At 42.6% G+C, this 18965-nt stretch overlaps 8 protein-coding genes across 8 annotated transcripts; 4 read left to right on the top strand and 4 right to left on the bottom strand.

The window, feature by feature from the left end:
* Positions 1-330: 330 nt before the first annotated feature.
* EAE98_004856 (uncharacterized protein) lies at positions 331-1695 on the top strand (the record flags this gene model as incomplete). The annotated part of the gene is made up of 2 exons (XM_038952477.1): positions 331-588; positions 643-1695. The coding sequence occupies 2 exons, from the start codon at positions 331-333 to the stop codon at positions 1693-1695; spliced, it is 1311 nt and encodes a 436-aa protein (XP_038811127.1).
* A 2253-nt stretch (positions 1696-3948) lies between these two features.
* EAE98_004857 (uncharacterized protein) lies at positions 3949-5585 on the bottom strand (the record flags this gene model as incomplete). The annotated part of the gene is made up of 4 exons (XM_038952478.1): positions 3949-4524; positions 4590-4961; positions 5016-5189; positions 5250-5585. 4 exons carry the CDS (start codon positions 5583-5585, stop codon positions 3949-3951), a joined length of 1458 nt encoding a protein of 485 aa, XP_038811128.1.
* Positions 5586-7834: 2249 nt separating this feature from the next.
* On the bottom strand, positions 7835-8149 carry EAE98_004858 (uncharacterized protein; the record flags this gene model as incomplete). The annotated part of the gene is made up of 1 exon (XM_038952479.1): positions 7835-8149. The coding sequence occupies one exon, from the start codon at positions 8147-8149 to the stop codon at positions 7835-7837; it is 315 nt and encodes a 104-aa protein (XP_038811129.1).
* A 1289-nt stretch (positions 8150-9438) lies between these two features.
* On the top strand, positions 9439-10407 carry EAE98_004859 (uncharacterized protein; the record flags this gene model as incomplete). Its single annotated transcript, XM_038952480.1, has 3 exons — positions 9439-9627; positions 9704-9979; positions 10036-10407. The coding sequence occupies 3 exons, from the start codon at positions 9439-9441 to the stop codon at positions 10405-10407; spliced, it is 837 nt and encodes a 278-aa protein (XP_038811130.1).
* An 839-nt stretch (positions 10408-11246) lies between these two features.
* Positions 11247-12476, top strand: EAE98_004860 (uncharacterized protein; the record flags this gene model as incomplete). Its single annotated transcript, XM_038952481.1, has 1 exon — positions 11247-12476. One exon carries the CDS (start codon positions 11247-11249, stop codon positions 12474-12476), a length of 1230 nt encoding a protein of 409 aa, XP_038811131.1.
* A 3003-nt stretch (positions 12477-15479) lies between these two features.
* On the bottom strand, positions 15480-16400 carry EAE98_004861 (uncharacterized protein; the record flags this gene model as incomplete). Its single annotated transcript, XM_038952482.1, has 1 exon — positions 15480-16400. One exon carries the CDS (start codon positions 16398-16400, stop codon positions 15480-15482), a length of 921 nt encoding a protein of 306 aa, XP_038811132.1.
* Positions 16401-16715: 315 nt separating this feature from the next.
* EAE98_004862 (uncharacterized protein) lies at positions 16716-17376 on the top strand (the record flags this gene model as incomplete). The annotated part of the gene is made up of 3 exons (XM_038952483.1): positions 16716-16733; positions 16824-16912; positions 17106-17376. 3 exons carry the CDS (start codon positions 16716-16718, stop codon positions 17374-17376), a joined length of 378 nt encoding a protein of 125 aa, XP_038811133.1.
* Positions 17377-17428: 52 nt separating this feature from the next.
* On the bottom strand, positions 17429-18799 carry EAE98_004863 (uncharacterized protein; the record flags this gene model as incomplete). Its single annotated transcript, XM_038952484.1, has 1 exon — positions 17429-18799. One exon carries the CDS (start codon positions 18797-18799, stop codon positions 17429-17431), a length of 1371 nt encoding a protein of 456 aa, XP_038811134.1.
* Positions 18800-18965: the final 166 nt, after the last annotated feature.

Here is an 18965-nt window from a genome sequence, read left to right on the forward strand (position 1 = left end):
CTACATTATTCCATATCAGCAACCAGACAGCCAGACGAAACCACATCACAAACATCATCCACCCTTCCAAACCAAAAATCGAGGTGGCTGAACAGAGCCGAAACTTCAATCCTCAAACTCTAGACCAGAGCATTTTCTCAAGATTACACTAGGAATTTTTTAGGAAACTAGCTTGAGCACTTCTTTCTACAACATTTACAATAATAAACGACAGACCCGAACAACTTAATATCAAACTCCGAGCATAACCTCTCTCCCACGACGAATTGAAACTCTTCGAATCATAACCCTCTCATCAAATCGCATAATCAATTGTTTACAACAGTATACATGCCTGGAATCATCATGGCGGAAGTCCAGCAACCGTCTCTACAACAAAGCCAACCACGAGCAATCCCTGGACAGGACACTGCTTTGCAGATATCACCCCCAGCTTCCACAACATTACCTCAATCTGCCTCTACAAATCGCATTCGAAATTCGCATCTCGCTTTAGATACCTTTTCTCCCGTGAACCAGAATGGAAGCTTCGAGTTTGATCGTGTATTGAAGAGTGGTTATTTGCAGAAACGAACAAGGAAAACAAAGGTATGATTTCATCGACTAGATTTATATTTACATTTACTCATCTACTTTCCGCAGGCATGGAAACCCGTATTCCTCGTCCTGAGACCAAATTACCTCTCAATCTACAAAGATCAAAATGAAGATAAACTTCGTCATAAGATTCACCTCTCCGATCTAACAGCCGTCGCCTTTCTCAAAGATCCCAAACAAAAGCGGCGCAATGTCTTCGGTCTCTTCACTCCCGCTCGCAACTATCATCTGGAAGCCACCACCAAAGGCGACGCCGAACAATGGGTCGATCTCATCCGCAAAGAAGCACGAATCGACGAAGAAGAAGAGGAAGAAATGTTACTCGCCAGTCCCTCCGGTAACGTAAATAGTACCTATCCGGGCTTCGACCAAAGCATGGCGCACGAACAACTCCAACGAAGAAGCGAAGCCCAAATCCTGCACGACGAAAGACTAGGAAGTAGTTCCCCGGAACCCACAGAACCCATCATCCCCCGCGCAAACAAGAAACAAAACATGTCGGCCATGGGAGGAGGGAGACGTCCCTCCAACACGATCGAATATTCCGGCAACGAACTCGTCTCCGACGCCGAATTCTCAGATACAGATCTTGCGCGTGTCCCCGGAATGTCGACGCTTTCTCTGACTCTGCACAATCCTCCTCCGAATCCCAATCCTAATCCCAATCCCGATCTCGAAGTCAAACCTCCCGCGACCACTCTCCCCCTCGGCCGCAATACATCACAGTTATCCCTCTCGCACCCTAATCCCCTCCCCGAACACGATCCCGAACGTGTAGTATACCAAGGATATCTTCTCTATCTGCGCTCGAAGAATGGGATTCGCTCTTGGAAAAATCTCTGGGTGGTGCTTCGTCCGCGCTCACTATCTTTCTATAAAAATGACTCGGAATACTCGCCCGTCATGATTTTACCCATGGAAAATGTAATTAATGTTGTGGAAATCGATCCGTTGAGTAGGACGAAACGATATTGTTTTCAAGTGATTGGGGAGGAGAAGAGTTTTAAATTCTGTGCGGGAAGCGAAGGGGCGTTGGTTAATGTGTTGGGAGCGTGTAAGAGTTTATTGGCGAGGAGGAAGGGTGGCGTGGGTGCTTGATTGTGGGATGAGAGATCGCTCATCCCCTTTTACGGGATGAAGATGAAGATGAAATGGAAGAGAAGAGAAGAGAAGATAAGATATGAAGAAGAATTCCTAGTATCCAGCGTTAGGAATTGTACATAAGCTGGTAGATTTGAGCGAAGGTGCTTGCGAGCGGGGATAGGAGTGGGAGTATGGATGGATACAGGACAATGGATGTAGAGGAAGGAAGAGTGTGATCAAGGCGTTCGTTGGAGAGCGGAAATGGGATTGGGATGAAGGTATAGAAAGTCCCGGACTGATATAATAACGACACGAAACGAAACTTATGATGAGATGTAAATGTTAATCGCAATTCAATATGCATATTTGTTTTTTGTACTTTTTAGTCTTTTGTTTGTGTTTTTGTTTGTCGTGTGTATATACTTATTTACCTATCTCATTATTCACAGGCTGGGGTTTTTTTTGGTTCTTATATTGGTTTATTCTTTAATGGAAGGATGTGGGAGCTGAGGGGAGTTTAGAGGAGAGGAGATGAGTTTTTGGTTTGTTTTGGTTTGTTTTATTTATTCTGCTGTATTCTGCTATATTCTCCTACATAATATCAAATTAATACAACATAATATCAAATTAATTTAATTTAAATTTAATTTAAATTTAATTTAAATTTAATTTAAATTTAATTTAAATTTAATTTAAATATAATTTAAATTTAAATATGATTGTAAAGAATCGGATTTGAATATGGATTTATTTATTTATTTATTTATTTATAGGAGTGGAGTAGGGATATCTATCTATCTATCTATATATCTATCTATCTATCTATCTATCTATCTATCTATCTATCTATCTATCTATCTATATATGTATTTATCTACAGTAGGATGAAAATAATGAAAGGGAGATAATGAAAGGGAGATAATAGAAGGGAGATAATGGAAGGGAGATAATGGAAGGGAGATAATGGAAGGGAGATAATGGAAAGAGAAAAAGGGGATGGGAGTAGGATAGTATGGTGGAAGGGAAGAGGGGATAGGTGAGTAGATGAGGAGGTGAGGAGATGAGGAGACAGGATAAAGGAGTGAGGAGAGGGGGGAGGGGGAGGGGGAGGGGGAAATGAGGAGATGAGGAGATGAGGAGATGAGGAGATGAGGAGATGAGGAGATGAGGAGATGAGGAGATGAGGAGATGAGGAGATGAGGAGATGAGGAGACAGGATAAAGGAGTGAGGAGAAACGAGCGAGCAGATGAGAGAGATGGGTGAAATGAGAGAAATGAAAGAAATGGGTGAGAAGACAAGAGATATGGGGGAGGAAAGTAGGGGGAGAGGAAGAGAGGAAGAGAGGAAGAGAGGAAGAGAGGAAGAGAGGAAGAGAGGAAGAGAGGAAGAGAGGAAGAGAGGAAGAGAGGAAGAGAGGAAGAGAGGAAGAGAGGAAGAGAGGAAGAGAGGAAGAGAGGAAGAGAGGAAGAGAGAACTATCGAATATCAAATACCAGATCCCAAATCCCAAATCCCAAATATCAAACATTCAATCAACAATACAAGCATATCTCAGACTTTTCCTTGGTGAAATTTCTTCTATTTTAGCTATCTAATAGACAAGATGACAATCTATCTATCTATCTACCTGTGTATAGAACTAGCTAGCTAGCTAGTCAGTCGTCGAAGTTTGAAACTACTTACTAGGTAGGTACTGTCGGAATCTAAATGTGCATGTAGACCTGTGATATGTACATACCCATACCAGATACCACTCCTGTTTGCACTATATCGATGGCGATTATCCATAGGATCCCTAGCATCTTGAGAAATCTTGATTCTTCCTGCAATTTTCTTCGCTATAGCCTTTCCTATCCACCATATCATTTTACCCTGTGCGAGTTTTATTTATATTCTTCGTGCTATTGTTCTTGTAACGTTTCCCTTCGTATCATGTCACATCAAATTCGTCTTGTAGTGTAAGGATCCAGTCCCTTATATTATACTCCATACAAGTCTCTGTACCGTTCGTCGTTGTCGTAATCTATTGCATACAGCAAAACCCAATTTCATAACAGAAATCCAATATACCTTTTGATGGTGCAATTGCAAATCAGTGCAACAAAGCCCCTGCCATAGCCAATCGTCTTTCGCTCTGTGCGTGTTCGTGTTATTCGTATTATCCGTACTGTAGAAACCTAAAATCAAAATCCCCATTTTCGTTGTCCATCTAGCTACATTACCACTTCCACCATCGTTTCCTTGAATTTACTCCTTTAGACCTTTGTTTTAATATTGTGTAATCAAAACATCTGGAACATGTAAACCAACACCTTCCTCCATAACCGCAACTCCATCCTCTACCTCCAATGGTTCCGCGCCGAAAAAGTGACCATCGGACTCGGTTGCTTCCATCAAAGTGGGTGTGGTAGGTGTGGCTAGAAGTGAGACTTCGGATGGATTTTGTGGAGGAAGAGGAATGAGTACTGCATGATTTTGAACGATGTTTGAACCCATTGCTCTGAATGGATTGGTATTATTGTTTGAATGGTGGATAGGGGCTGATCTCCCAACGTAAGGGAAAGGATAAGAGCTGGGTTCATCAGATGTTGAAGTACTATCGGAAGAAGAGGACGGGAATGATCCGGCGGTAGAGGAAGGGGGCTCGGAAAAGAAATCAGAACGATGGTAAAGCGTAGGAACTTGAGGTACTGAGTTACAGGAATCTGTCTGAGAAGGTGAAGAATTGGTGTTCATGTTGTTGTAGTTGGATGTGTTAGTCGATCGATCAGTCAAGACACCAAGACCAAGATCAGTTGCTCGTCGTTGAGATCGCAAGTTTCGGGAACGTGGTCTGTTTGGTTCCTGTATCAAGTTAATTTTTGTTCTTGTGTGCGTCATGAATTTAATTGTCTGAAAGGAGAACATACAGCAGGAACTGGATTTGGTCTCAATCCCAAATTTCTAACGACCTCAACATTGCCCACTGGTCTAAACTTTTGTAAATTGAACCCAAATCCAGTGGTGGCGGTACAGGGCAAGTCATCATCTGCAATGGCATTGAGACTAAGATAGCTGCGATCAAGAAGCGTGGGTCGACAAGTATGACAGCATTTGAATTGACACTCTGTGCCTCTTGATGGCAACCATGGGCGTGGATTAGTAATTCTCAAATTTGGGACTGTTTGAGAAGTGGTTGGAGATGGGCGGGAGAAAGGATTGAACAAAAATCGTGGGATGTTACTGGAAGAGTTCGATGGTGTAAGGACGGGCTCCTCAGAGTTGGCAAGTACATCATGAAGCTGATTATGAATGTTAGAAAGCCTTCGAAGAATGAAAGGTTGTCGAGGACTTACATGACTACGTTGTTGGAGGATTGTCTGAATTTGAGAGGGTGAATAAGCTTTGAGGTCTTTGCTGTTGATTTCGTCGAGGAAACTAAATCTTGATCTACGTGCCTCTGGTCCACGTGGTCGAGGAGAAGTTGGTCTTGGGAAAATATCACAAAGATCATCGAGTTTCTCCTGACTCTTCAACAATGTCAATCAATAATCCTAAACGCAGAAGGTGACGTTTCGGTGAGAACTTACTGCGTGTCCATGATCCATATCATCCTCCAACATAAGTTCACGATCCTGAGTACATCTCCAAACCCATCCAAACGAACCTTCTCGAAAACAAATCCCACATCGAAACTCTTTTGTGAAGAGTCGTGTAGTAGTCAAATGTGTGCATTGTACATTTCTTGTAACTTGTGCAGTGCGCCTGGTACTGTCTGCCACAGCAGGCAAAGAGTGTCGATTTGTATTGGTAGGCATTGTAGTAGTCATTGAGGATATGATACTGGCTGTAGATGCTGATGTACGTCGTACTGGTAACTTCGAGGATCGTGTTGTAGTATTTGTTGTTGATTTGGTTGCTGCCATGATTGTAATGGGAGGATCAAGAAGCTCCACAAACACGTTGAGAAGTTTTCGATTGAAATGAGAGAACGATTCACTGTCAGACCTTGGAAGCCTTTGAAATTGAAGTTGTTTGATTGAATGAACTCCTGAGAGTGGAAATAATAAAGAAACCAAATGCGAGGTTGATTGAATGAATTTATTGATAGGTTGTAAAAGTATTTTCTTATTTTTTTTTTATTTTGTTCACCAAATCAAGACAAATTTCGACTCGCTTCGAGAATCAAATTATGTGTATTTGCCCAAATTTTCTTGAAGAAAATATAACCAATAGGCACACAGACAAGAAGATACGCAAAATGAAAGGTGAAAGTGAATTATAGCTTCGACGGTTGATCTCCCCATGTGAATTGGGTTGAGATGAAACCAACCATCCATCGGGATCATTGCGATTATTGGATACCCAGGTGGCTCTGTTCAGCTCGTTGAAGTTTGAAAAAGGAAAGTGTCGCATTCCAAAAAAGACATCTTTGGTAATTATTACACTCATAACCAGATGTGTGGGAGACGATCGTTCCTGCCATTCTCGTAAGAGGTTCAAGAGGTTCAAGAGGTTCAAGAGGTTCAAGAGGTTCAAGAGGTTCAAGAGGTTCAAGAGGTTCAAGAGGTTCAAGAGGTTCAAGAGGTTCAAGAGATTCAAGAGATTCAAGAGATTCAAGAGAATTTCAAAGTGGTCTGATCAAAACATCAATCAACCTGAAAATTGGTCTTGATGATTTTCATTCTGGGGAGGAAGGAATAGAAAATAAATGGCCACTGTTTCTATCCTCTATCCTCTATCTTCTGTCCTCTATCTTCTGTCCTCTATCTTCTGTCCTCTATCTTCTGTCCTCTATCTTCTGTCCTCTCTTTTCTCTCATCCAACCTCAACAGGTACCTAGCACTCACTTGAGGCGTTTACTTACTTGGTACACTTTCGTGTTGAATTCCAGCATTCAATCCACTCGCAAAATTATCCCTCGGGTATGTATTTGATGCGATTATGGAGAGACCCGTTTCTGAAATGTCATCTCTCAGGGCTCTGCGGAATGCAGGGTTGCCTTGGACATTTATTTGCTCTTCAGGTTCTTTCAATATGCAAGCTTAAATCGATCCTCTTTTTGGAATGACCGCTGGAACAATGCTACTTGAACCTGCTCTGAATTTCTATGCAGCTTTGACATCTGCACTCAAAGAGTGTACTTGGGGAGTTTCTTTGCAAGTTGCAATTGTTCTTATAAACCCAAGCATGTTCGAGTTCCACCCCATGAATATTTATGAAAATTCAGATTTATGCGTCACAATGCAACGCAGAATTCAAGGAACGGTCGAAAGATCTGGACGAGTGTCAGCATACAGAGGTAAATTGCCATCCTTCAAGGATAAAAACTCGAGCATACGGTACTGTATCTCACAACACGTAATCATACATGATGACAGGACGAATACACTGGATGGATCAATGTATGATTTCGTTAGCATGAAGCTATCATGGTTTATGGGTTTTGGAGTGCTTTATCAGTTCCAAGTTGCAGAAATTTCAACTGTGATGTCTCACAACTTGGACACTTTTTTTCATCCAGGTCCCACACATGTCTCTCATTTGATCATCCCATCATTCATAAAATTCTAGACTTCATGAGCGAGTATGCATTTATATGGAGATGTACCAATGGATGTTTTTGAGCTTGAGCTGGCCAATGCACGAACCTGGGGTAGATCTATGTGAGTAGATATCAATTGGGAGCGGAATGATCGTTATTTGTCCATTTCGAGAGAGTGGGAGTGGGTGGAGAAGAGAAGGGAGAGGAGCAAAGATGATAGGAAGCGACAGTGGAGAGAGAGGAGAAGGGGATATGCTGTATGAGGTGATGAGGCGATGAGAGCTGAGGGATGATGTGGATGACTGAAATGAAATGATATGATATGATATGATGTGAATCAAATCTGAATACTTAGAGTTAACGTTATATATGGAGACGGAAAACGACGACTAATTAAAAGAAAGAGCAGCATGCGAGAATGTTTACGGATGTATTATCTCTCTTAGCACGTCCTTGGAAATCTCGTACCTTGAATACCTTGAATACCTCGAGTCCCCTTCAATAAATATCTTCTGAGTGTACCTCGGACCGTCTACTCCAAACATGACCCTTCGTATCGTTAATATTAATTCCCAGCAAAGGACCATGCGGGCGGCAAAAGGGTTTTAACTTTCATTTTCTCATCAAACATTATTCTAATTTATGATTCCTAATTCGATCTCCACACCAGCCACGTCCCCATCCGTCTTCGTTATCGTTTTTTAAGGTGTTAAATAGGTTGAGTGGTGTGTGAATGGTGTGGGAAAGACGATCCGAATTTCGAACAGAGAGCGAACGCGAAGAGAGAGAAGGGAAAGGGAAAGAGAGAAAAGAAGCACTATCGTCATTATCATTACCGTTACTATCATCACTATCGTCATTATCATTACCGTTACTATCATCACCATCATCATTATTATCATCATCACCATCATCATCACCATCATCATCATCATCATCACGCATTCATTCATTCACCTCGACCCTTATTAATCATCGCTTTATTGCGTTCTCTTATCTCGACTCGACAACTCTACGCCATCTTTGTGTCTTTATATCTTTATCACCATAACCATAATCTTGCTTGTATATTGTATCTTGTATCTTGCGCCTTGCATCTGGCACCTTGCATACTCTCTATTCGGTGAGAATTAGATGCCTTTTTCCAGCCAGACCAAATCCTGGTTAACCCGCTAAATCATTTAGATCAATCTCCGCACTTCCCATCCCATCCTACCTACCCTACCCTATCCCATCCTGTCCCATTCCCGTCCCATCCCAATCAAATTGCAATTCAGATTCAGATTCGGATTCAAATTCAAAATCACAATCAACCGACCGATACCTCAGTACCTCAGTACCTCCTACCTACTATTGATTGATGCCAATTTCATCAGTACTCACTCACACTCACTCGAGGTCACCTAGTATTCCCTACTCCGTACTAGGTATTATTCCTGCCTCAAACTCAAATCGAAGTCAATAATCGTATTCCATCACAATTAATACATATATGATATTACATATCTACCTGCCAGCCGACCAACCAAACCATCCATCCTCCCTACCACCTCACCTACCTACCTCCCCTACACCCTGCTGATATCCGACCCGAAAAAGCCTTTTCTTGACCTGACCTGGAAAAAGCTACCTACCTAGCTACTTTTTTCCTGCCACCAAAAATCCCTCCTCTCTCCTCTTTCTCACCCAGCCCAGCCTCCAACGACTAAAACCTTTTGGGCCAACAAATCTCAATTGGTTGTGCAAGAGAATAAACATCGTGTCAACAAATTTTACATCAATTACTTGCACATCAGTAATAAAATAATATCCCCCCGACAAAAAGGTCAGTTCACTTTAATCCACACCCCGCATTATTTCCCAAACAATAGGTACAGAGAGATGATTAGAGAACTTTGATAAATCCTATCCATCCATCCATCCATCTATCCATCTATCCATCCTCTTGCGCAATTAGTCCTGAAGAGAAGAAGAGGGGGGCCTGTCTGCGCCTCGATCCAGAACTCTTAACTGTTACCTTAGCTCACCTCGGCTCCGCATCATAAACAACGAGCGTGAGAGAGTGTGTGAGAGAGAGAGAGCTTGTTTCTTCTCCTCCTCATTTCTTCAACTTCCCGATATCACCGTCTTATTAATCAAACAAGTCGCATTCACGAATGTTCACAAACTTTCATACTAATTACTTGTTCAATTAAATAGCTTCCGAGGGTTTGAATGACCTCTCACCCATCACAATGTCGGTCAAATTCGAGAAAGATACCATAAAAACCACCGGTCCTCTTGCAGGAATACAAGGCGTTCCAGCGATCGATGTCAAAGAAGTTCATCATCATCACCATCTACCAGGCCATAACTTAAGACACAATGTTGGTGTCGCATTAACTGGAGGCAAAGCCAATGAAGGAACACGAGGATATTTATCTGTGAGCCATTGATCTTGGGAAACCACCCATCGCGCAATCAAATCGTTCGGTCACTAATCATGTTATCCTTCAATAGATGTATCTCAAAGAGCTACAAACCAATCCTCTTCGTACGAAAATGCTTACCTCTGGCACATTATCGGCTCTACAAGAACTGTTGGCCTCATGGATCGCGAAGGATCGTAATAAGGATGGCCACTATTTCACATCTAGAGTACCCAAGATGGCTGCATACGGTGCTTTCATCAGTGCTCCGCTAGGCCATGTATTGATCAGTATTCTGCAAAAGATATTTGCTGGACGTACGAGTTTGAAGGCCAAGGTTCTTCAAATTCTTTTGAGCAATTTAGTTGTAGGTTCAGCTCGTTTGTTCATTATGTAAACAAAGCTAACGATTGTTTAATCAAGGTTGCTCCAATTCAAAATACAGTGTATTTGATCTCAATGGCACTTATTGCAGGCGCAAAGACTATTCATCAAGTACATGCGACTTGGAGAGCTGGATTCATGCCAGTTATGAGAGTCAGCTGGATTACTTCTCCTCTCGCTCTAGCTTTCGCACAAAAATTCCTTCCCGAGCATACTTGGGTTCCATTCTTCAACGTCATCGCTTTCACCATCGGAACCTATGTGAATGCGACCACAAAGAAGAAGCGTCTCGCAGCTCTTCGCAAGAGACACTACGATGAGACTAGAGGAGGAAGACCCGACGACTACCCTGGACCACATAGTGGACCAGGAAGAGAAATGGGAGGACCAGGACAGAAACGCGACTACTAATTTTACGAAGGGACGAAGGGGAAGGGGGTCATTAAGATGAAATAGCACAGCATGAACCAAATTCGGCTGTGCTTATTGTCGCAAATTTTTCCTTATCATAATGTATTTTCGGTTCACGGATCTCAATTTGGCACGAGGTCAGATTTACTGGTTATGGGTGGCGACCGCTTGCAGATATCCTTGTGGTCCATGCGAGGCCTTGCTTGCTTCTTTCTCGGGGGGCACAATACCACGTAAAAAGCCTCACCCTCACCTGTTGTATAGTTTTTACGATTTCATTGGTTATAAGTAGAAATGAATGGACGTTTGCTTGTCAATCTCTTCCATCTGAATGTGAATGCTAGGTAATACTTGGGTGGATTGGGGAAAGCAATCTGCCGAAGGCAACTTGTTATTTAACACGTCGCCTTTGCGGGATACGATTGCTACATGACATGAAGACGGAAAGGTAAGTCATATTCTTGTCATTTGTCGTTAATACCCAAACACAACATATGATTAAAAAAACGGGTGTTATACGATATTATTGAGGGGCATAGCCATGGAGGGGAAAAGGATAAGGATAAAGTCGAAGCGGTTCTCTATATCTCAAATTTTTGGTACATACGTTACTTCTTACATCATTTTAGTTTGCACCTTTGAACGAATATATCGGAGTTTGCTTGAACTTTTAACAAACGCACGCTTTGCTCTTCGCCACTCTCTTTTACTCTTTACAACTCTCATTCTATACACTACCCACCCAATACTTACTACTACTCACTGCTCTTGCCTCGCTGCCTCGCTTCATTCACAAAACTCGCAAGTCAGCCCACTCAGTTTCAACACAACTCTGGGCAATGTCAGCATTGATACCATTATCCCCATACGTTCCCCCACGAGCACGCGTCCTCTCGCCATCTGATCGATATCCCGGTGGTGCCCGGGGAAACATCCATCACGGACCTCTCCTACGCAATTCTTTCGATAATGGCTATAATGCCCTCGGAGGAGGTGCTATGATACCCGTCCCTGTGTTCAATGCCCGGGCCGGACATGGAGCACTTGCTCGTGGAGGTGGCGCTGGAAGAAATTACAACGATATGAACATGAATATGAACATGGTCATGCCGATGAGGAGAGGAAGTGTGGATATTTCCTACCATGGAATTCCACACGCACATGGTCATCCACTCATGGATCCGCGCATGCGACACGCACCGCAGGTACAAGTTGTAGATCCGTCGGCTATCTTCAGGGATCCGTGGAGAGGCGGGGTGGTAGGGGGCTGTACGCAGGAACCTTATACATGCCCCTGTCACGAATGCGAAGTTCTGCGATTGCCACTTGCGCCGTTGGCGGTGGGATGTCATCATGATAATCGTGGACATTCACATGCGATGGATTTGCATAATCATTGTTGCTCTGGAGGTGGAGGACACAAGGAATCTGCGTCATCTTCTTCTGGTGGTGGGAGTAAAGAAAAATCTAGTTCTGGAGGTGGAGGTGGAGGTGGAGGCGGAGGTAGTGGGGGAAGTAACAAGAAAGAATACGGATTCCCCACAAAAGATATCGTCATTCGCGGCAAAACATATTCGTGTCGCAAATCCTTTCTAGCCGATCAAGGAAAATTTGAAGATTCGCTCGTCAAAATGATGGAAAAGAAAAAGGAAGATGAAATCCCAAACACCGTTCTCGACTCCCTCTTCTCCTGCATCAATGAAGAAAAAATTCTCTCTTCGGCCTCGGCCCACGATCTCGTGACGCTGAATGTTCTTTCTTCGTCTCTGGGGATCAAGAGCGTGATGGAGAAATCGCTGACGCAGCTGAAGAAACAATGTTCGGATAACATCGTGAGCGGGAGTACGTTGACGGGGATCGTGGTGACGATTATGATGAGCGCGAAGGTGGACGATGGGTTGCGCGAGTGGTTGAAGAAGTATATCAAGGGATGGGGTCTGTGGGAGGAGTTGCAGGGGTTTGCGATGTATATCCGGTGTGTGGAGGATCATCCGGAGATTCATACGGGGTTGTTGGAGTTGTTGGGGTTGAGGAGGAAGGCGGATGGGGAGGGGTATAGGATTATTTAGGGGGTGGGGGGGTGGAGGTGGTGGGAGGGGATGGGATATGGGGTGTGGGATGTGGAAAATGGGTTGGGTTGGGTTGGGTTATTAGGAAATGAGTTATTGGCAGAGTGGAAGGGTACACTGACGAGGCGAAGAGGAGGAGAAGAGGGCAAATAAGAGAAAAATCTTCAAACAATGATCACACAGAACAGGACAGGACTGAACAGACTGGAAAAACTGGAAATTTCACTTCTTCTTTATTTTATCAGGGTGATATAAGACTATGGATCAAAATGAAGGAAGAGGAAGAGGATGGGTAAGAGGAAGAGGAAGAGTAAGAATATAGTGTTCTGTAAGCAGTCGGTTGGTCAGTCAGTCAGTTGAATACGTAGGTAGTATCGTATCGTATAGTATAGTATAGGTAGGTAGTTGATAGTCTTTTAATTGTATGCTAGTATGTCATTCAGTTATTCATTCATTCATTCATCCAGTCGGTATTCTCTCTATATTTCTACTTGTGTTAATTAGGTATCTATCTACGGTATCTATCTATGGTAAATATTTAGTAGTTAGCTAGTTAGTTTCTTGATACTTGGTTGTGGTTGTGGTTGTGGGAATCTATCTAGCTAGATATTTAGGTAGATCTATTCTTTGAGTGTCTTGATCATTACTATGATGCATTGTTATTGTTATTCTTATTATCTACCTATTATTACCTACCTATTATTACCTACCTATTATTACCTACCTATTATTACCTACCTATTATTACCTACCTATTATTACCTACCTATTAGCAAACTGGTCCGCGTTGAGTAGGCTATTTATGCCGAGTAGGCTGTTTGTGCTGAGTACCTATGTATGTTACCTGGTTGATGTGTATATATATGTGTGTGTGTGTGTGTATGTTACCTGGTTGGTGTGTTACCTACCTAGTACTTACTCTTACTAGGGATTTGGGAGGTTTGGGGATGGATGGATGGATGGATGGGGTTGCTTTGTATTGGGATGGGTTGGGACTGGTTGGGACTGGTTGGTACTGCTATGGGAGTGTGATGGGACTGACTGGTACTGACTGGTACTGATGGGTATTATAGGGATCTTTGGGGATTTAGTTTAGTTTGTACTCGTAGAGGGAGGTGTTTATTTTGATGGCTTTGGGGATGTATATGGATAGATATAGATATAGATATTCTCTCAATTCTTGATGCGGTTTTATAAGATTGGTTTGTTTAAGAGATAGGGAGGTAGAGAGGTAGATAGGTAGGTAGATATTATTGTATATATCCCCCTCCTCGAGTTCTCGAGTTCAAAGTCGGAGTTGAAGTTGAAGTTTCAAAATTGAAGTAGATATAGAGATAGAGATATGTTAACTGGAGAATAGGTTGTAAAAAAGATAAGTAAGTAAGTAAGTAACACTTATTATACCAACAGGATCTCACATCCATCCATCCATTCATCCATCCATCCATCCACTTCTCACCCCAACCAGAAACAGAATCCTCACCGCTTATAAAACGAATAATTAATAATATCACTTATCATTTATTCCATTTTGCGCGCGAGAGAGAGGGGGGGATAGATAAACAAAAAAATTAAATCGAAAATCAAGAGATGATTTTGTTGTTGCGGTACGGTGCGAGGTGCTAGATGCTAGATGCTAGGCTAGATGCTAGGTATCCCTTTGCGAGAATTTTGGGGGGATACTGGATATGGCTTGTATACGTATATGCATACACGCTATGTCTAGGTATGTACTATCTACCAATCATTCATCTTTCTCTCCTTCTTCCTCTCCCCTCAAATTTAGCTGGAGGTCTAGGCTTACTTATACAGCATATATCAAATTCTATATATATAGGTATAGATATATAGATATCTGAGATCTGAGATCTGAGATCTCTAGAGTTACACTATCAAATGTAGGATTGGGAATAAGCGAGCGAGATTTTAGTTTTCATTTTTATTTTTTTATTTTCTTTTCCTTTATACTAAGTATCTATATAGATAGTTATTTATAATGAACATTTAAATATAGATAAATGAATACTAGTAGATAAATGAATAAATAAACAGATAAAGGAAATTTTCAGGTTTGAATGTAGTATAGTACTTACTATATAGTATAGCATATCGATAGGCAGAATATAATACGATCCTCTCAATACGACACGATACATATGTAACCACACTCCCTCTCCCTCGCACCACGCACCACACTGCCAACACACACTTTCTACTACATACCTACGTTTGTGTAATACTCGTTGCTGTTTGCTGTGGAGTATTGGCTATGATTGGTATTTGTATTTGTAGGGTTATTCTGATTGGAAATGGAAAGGCGAATACATGGCGGGTTGGGTTGTTTGCTTGATACATGTATATGCTGTGGTGGAAAGGAAATATGCAGGTCGCCTTTTTATACTGGTTTGCTTGATTGTTTTTGTTGTTGTATCTGTACTCGTAATGATACCTGTACCAGTACCTTTATTTATACCTATTCATATATCCATGAAATGATATCTTGGAGGGAGGGAGATATCAATTAGTGAGACGATGAAGCGGTGATGAAGTAGCATAACGTGATATGATATGATGTCATTTTACAATTAGCTACCAATGAGAGAGTGTGAGGACTACTGGTACCAGGAATGCAGCGCGGGAAGGTACAGAGTGGAGGATGGTAATGTGAGGGAGGGGGTTTGTTGGGGGATGGAGGACGGTTGGGGGATTGGAGATGAGGTTTGTTTGGTGAGTGGGTTGGAAGTTTGTTAGGGCGCTGGTGGGTAGGCTTTGTGTATGGGATATCTTAAGCTCATGGAGGTTTGTGGTGTGTGATGGATGGATGTTATGTTTGTATACATACTACATACAGAAAATTGGATGTAAGTAAGCACTTGTTTTCCAAATTATCCTCTTCATCCTCTTTCCTCCTTTTGACATTAGCATGGCCATGTTCTTTAATTATTCTTCCAATTTGACCATCATCCTATTCTACTCTTCCTCCATCCCTCCCCCACAACCTTCCTATGCAGTATTTCTCCACAGATATCTCAAGCTCGTTCCTCCTGCCACAGTTCCCAATAAACCAACCCAGAATTCCGTCACCAAACCACCCTCCAAACTCCAATGCACCGTCAAAGGTGCATAAGCCAAATTAACAATTAAACTCTTCCTCCACCTCTCCATCCACTCTCTATGTTCCTTCTCTTTCTCTCCCTTCATCTCCGCCATCTCCTTATCTCTTCTTCCATACTCGATCCCCAACTTCACAATATCAAGTCCCACATGTACCATCCAACATCTCACACTCCAAATTCCCGCTTTCGCCTGTTTAGTTTTATCCCAGGAAAGTATATTTTTGGAACTGAGATATGCGCCGTTTTCCAAAACTTGGTAGCAGAGATTCGCAAGTACTTGGATTTGTACAATCTTTCTGATCAATGTATCTTCAGGCGGACTGTTCCACGTCGCTTTTGCCCATTTGTAAATTGCGAGCAGTCCCCAAAGACGCCCAAATGTCCTGAAATCGGATATCAATGCACTCAGTGCCTTGAATCGAGTCGCTAATAGCAATAATCGAGAACTGGGTACGGGAACAGTAGAAGGAGAGAGCACGATAGTAGTGTTAGGAGGAAGCGCAATGGCTTTTTCGATCAGAAGACGAGCGGCTTGGCGGATTTGATGGAGAGAGAGACGGGAAAGGAGGTTGGAAGTTAGGAGGGAACTGTAGCCGATTGTGCAGAGGAGAACATCGGTTCCGGAGGGGGTACTCAGGAGTTTGGAGAGGTGAGTGAGCACGCTGTCGGTTTTGGAGAGGTATAAAGGGAGCCAGCTTTGCAGTGCTTGTGGTGTGGGAATCTGTGGGGGAGATGGTGTGGGGATGGGGAGAGGGAGAGCGGATGCGGGGGAGGTTTCGGCGGGTGGTATCCCGCTGATTTCGGACATGCTGGGTGTTGTAGATTTAGATATATAGATTTGAGTATATGAAAAAGATATATATGTAAGTTTGGAAAGATGTAAGAAGAGAGACGAAAAACAAAGGTAATTCCAGTTTTTGTTTACTTGGATAGATGGATACCTATGAACATGGATGAGGTGCAAGGTCGGGAGTAGATGTTACGCGATAATACCGAGGTTCGGAGCTGCAGCTTGCTAGCTTTTAGCTTATCTCTAGGGTAAAGCTCGGCTCTTTATTTTAATTTCGTAACTTCAAAGGAAAGATGAGCAGTCGTTATTTATTAGATGTCCACATTATTGTAAATGAAAGACGAGAATAGAGTGAGTGGGTGAGTAGTGAGAGTATGTTATTACGTATGTTGACTACAGAAAGTGATATTGAACAAGGTACGATTTGTTTTTTACTAGTAGGTTAAGAACCCTGGTCTGTTTGAAGTTCTATTTGAGCAATTCAAGATCTCTTACTACTTTCTCACCTGGGAAGTATGTATTGACCACGAGTGAGTAGCGAAACCTATTGCACTATTCTATGTATTCTCAGACGATTCACTATGAAGTTATCACTCCATGTAAAAGGAAGCTAACTATATCACGTTCGAGGAAGCATCTTGTCAATTCACATCACAATCAAGTCAAACTCCAGATAGATTCAACGCTTTGCATTCCTTTTCAAAATGCCTAATCGCAATAAAGAACGCCCAAATTCAAAGATCCAGACTTTAGTCCGCAAGGTCTTTGCAATTACCATCGAACATACGATAGTATGCAAAGCCACCTAAGCGGAAAGTCTATCTATACGGAAGACCAATATAACTACTACTCCAAGGTAGACTCATCTGAGCCGCAAAGCATCGCCAGCAATGCTGTTTCAATTCTCCACGTATTGACTCCTCCAAGTTCCTCCATTAATTATCTGTCAGATTCAAAGATTCCGCAAAAAGAAAAATCCAACGACATTGGCTAGTAGCCAAGAATCCCCAAAATCATATACGCGAACAACAATAATGCGCTCAAATCTATACACCTCCCAATGCCGCAGCTGCATTCAGCTTTGCCAATTCGGCTTGCAGCTCCTCTAATGGTCTACCCAAGCCCCATTCCCGCATCGCTAAATTGGGTCTCAAGACCATTCGGAAGAATCTCTGATGTTGCAAACATTTATGGTCCCATTTCTCGGCCTTGACGTCATAACCAACTCCAGCTGCAAACCACTGCAGTAAACTGACTTCCGGCCAGTCAGATGTTAGGTCTGTGGGACAGACAAAATATCGATGAGATTCAGTTTTGCCGTAGTCTTGACGGGAAGTGATATGAATCACGTATGTTGGGGGAGGATTGGTAACGAGTGGATTGTTAATCAAGTTAGACGGAGAAAGAACTCGTTGAGGAACGAAAGGTTCTGGTTCTGTTTGTGTCCAATATGGTACGTGGGCAGTTCTGAAATCATCGAAGGAAATGTCGGCGAACGGTTTGAAAGGAGTTGAATACTGGGTTGGTCCCGAATTTCTAGTGAGAGTTAGGGATTGATGCGGCTCCGACATCTCGGTGGCTGTCGAAGACTGGAATGACCCATACGTTCCATTACGATCTGGAGAGAGTGTTGGCTCAAATTTCCAAGGTGAATTTGGAGATGTTCCAAGATGGGATGTTGCAAGAGGAGTGGGAGACTGCGTAAGAGGTTGCATCGCTTGCATTGTCGCACGGGATCTCCACTCAGGGATTTTTGAGTCAGTGATGCTTGATCCGAGATTAGGAATGCCCGATGGTGGGGGAGCATTAGGTTTGTTTCTAAGCAATTCCACGAAAGATTGTCCAATCCCGGAAGAGAGAGATGACATCTTAGAGTTGGGCTTTGAAGATGGTTGTGAAGGTGGTGGCGTCATCAGGTGGGTTTCAAATACCGCATTGCTATTCGAAAAGGAGTGGAAGCCCGAGCAATTTTGAGTTAAGGTCGGTCTGGCTGGTGTGATACATGGAGAGATTGGGGGGGAAGAGGGTAATCTGAATGCACTATTCAATGCTAATGGAGGGGTGGGAGACTTCGTAGAAGCCAACGAAGCAGGTGGAGCTAGATTAGTCATTTTGTGATCAGGATTGTAACTTCGGATCATATCCGACAGCGTCATCGAGATAAACTCTGATTCTTCTCGGTCTGGGATGACTGCTGCACAAATTTGAGCAGCCTGGCGTTGACGTTCAGCATCTTCATGAGCTCGGACCATTTCAAGATGATCTTTGGCTGCCGATAATCGGGCTGCAAAATTGAGGAACGATTGGTAGATGGTTTTGTGAAAGTGCTTGTTAGGATCATGATAAGGTTTGTCGGAGTGTCGAGTATCGACTTCCGTGCAACAGTCGCAGCAGAAGATGTTGTCAGGAAGTGACATTGTGTCTGAACCGTGAGTCATGGTTTGGTGTCACAAAATGTGGTGTTTCATATAAGATGTCAAATATATGATATGTGAGAGGGAGTGAGATATAAAGATAAAGGTATGAAAGGTAAGTCAGTGTGTTGTTTGTTGATATTAAGAAGTATTATTGAAAGCAAGTTGC

The sequence above is a fragment of the Botrytis deweyae genome (assembly GCF_014898535.1).
Source record: "Botrytis deweyae strain B1 chromosome Unknown BDEW_009, whole genome shotgun sequence".
Lineage (NCBI taxonomy): Eukaryota > Fungi > Ascomycota > Leotiomycetes > Helotiales > Sclerotiniaceae > Botrytis > Botrytis deweyae.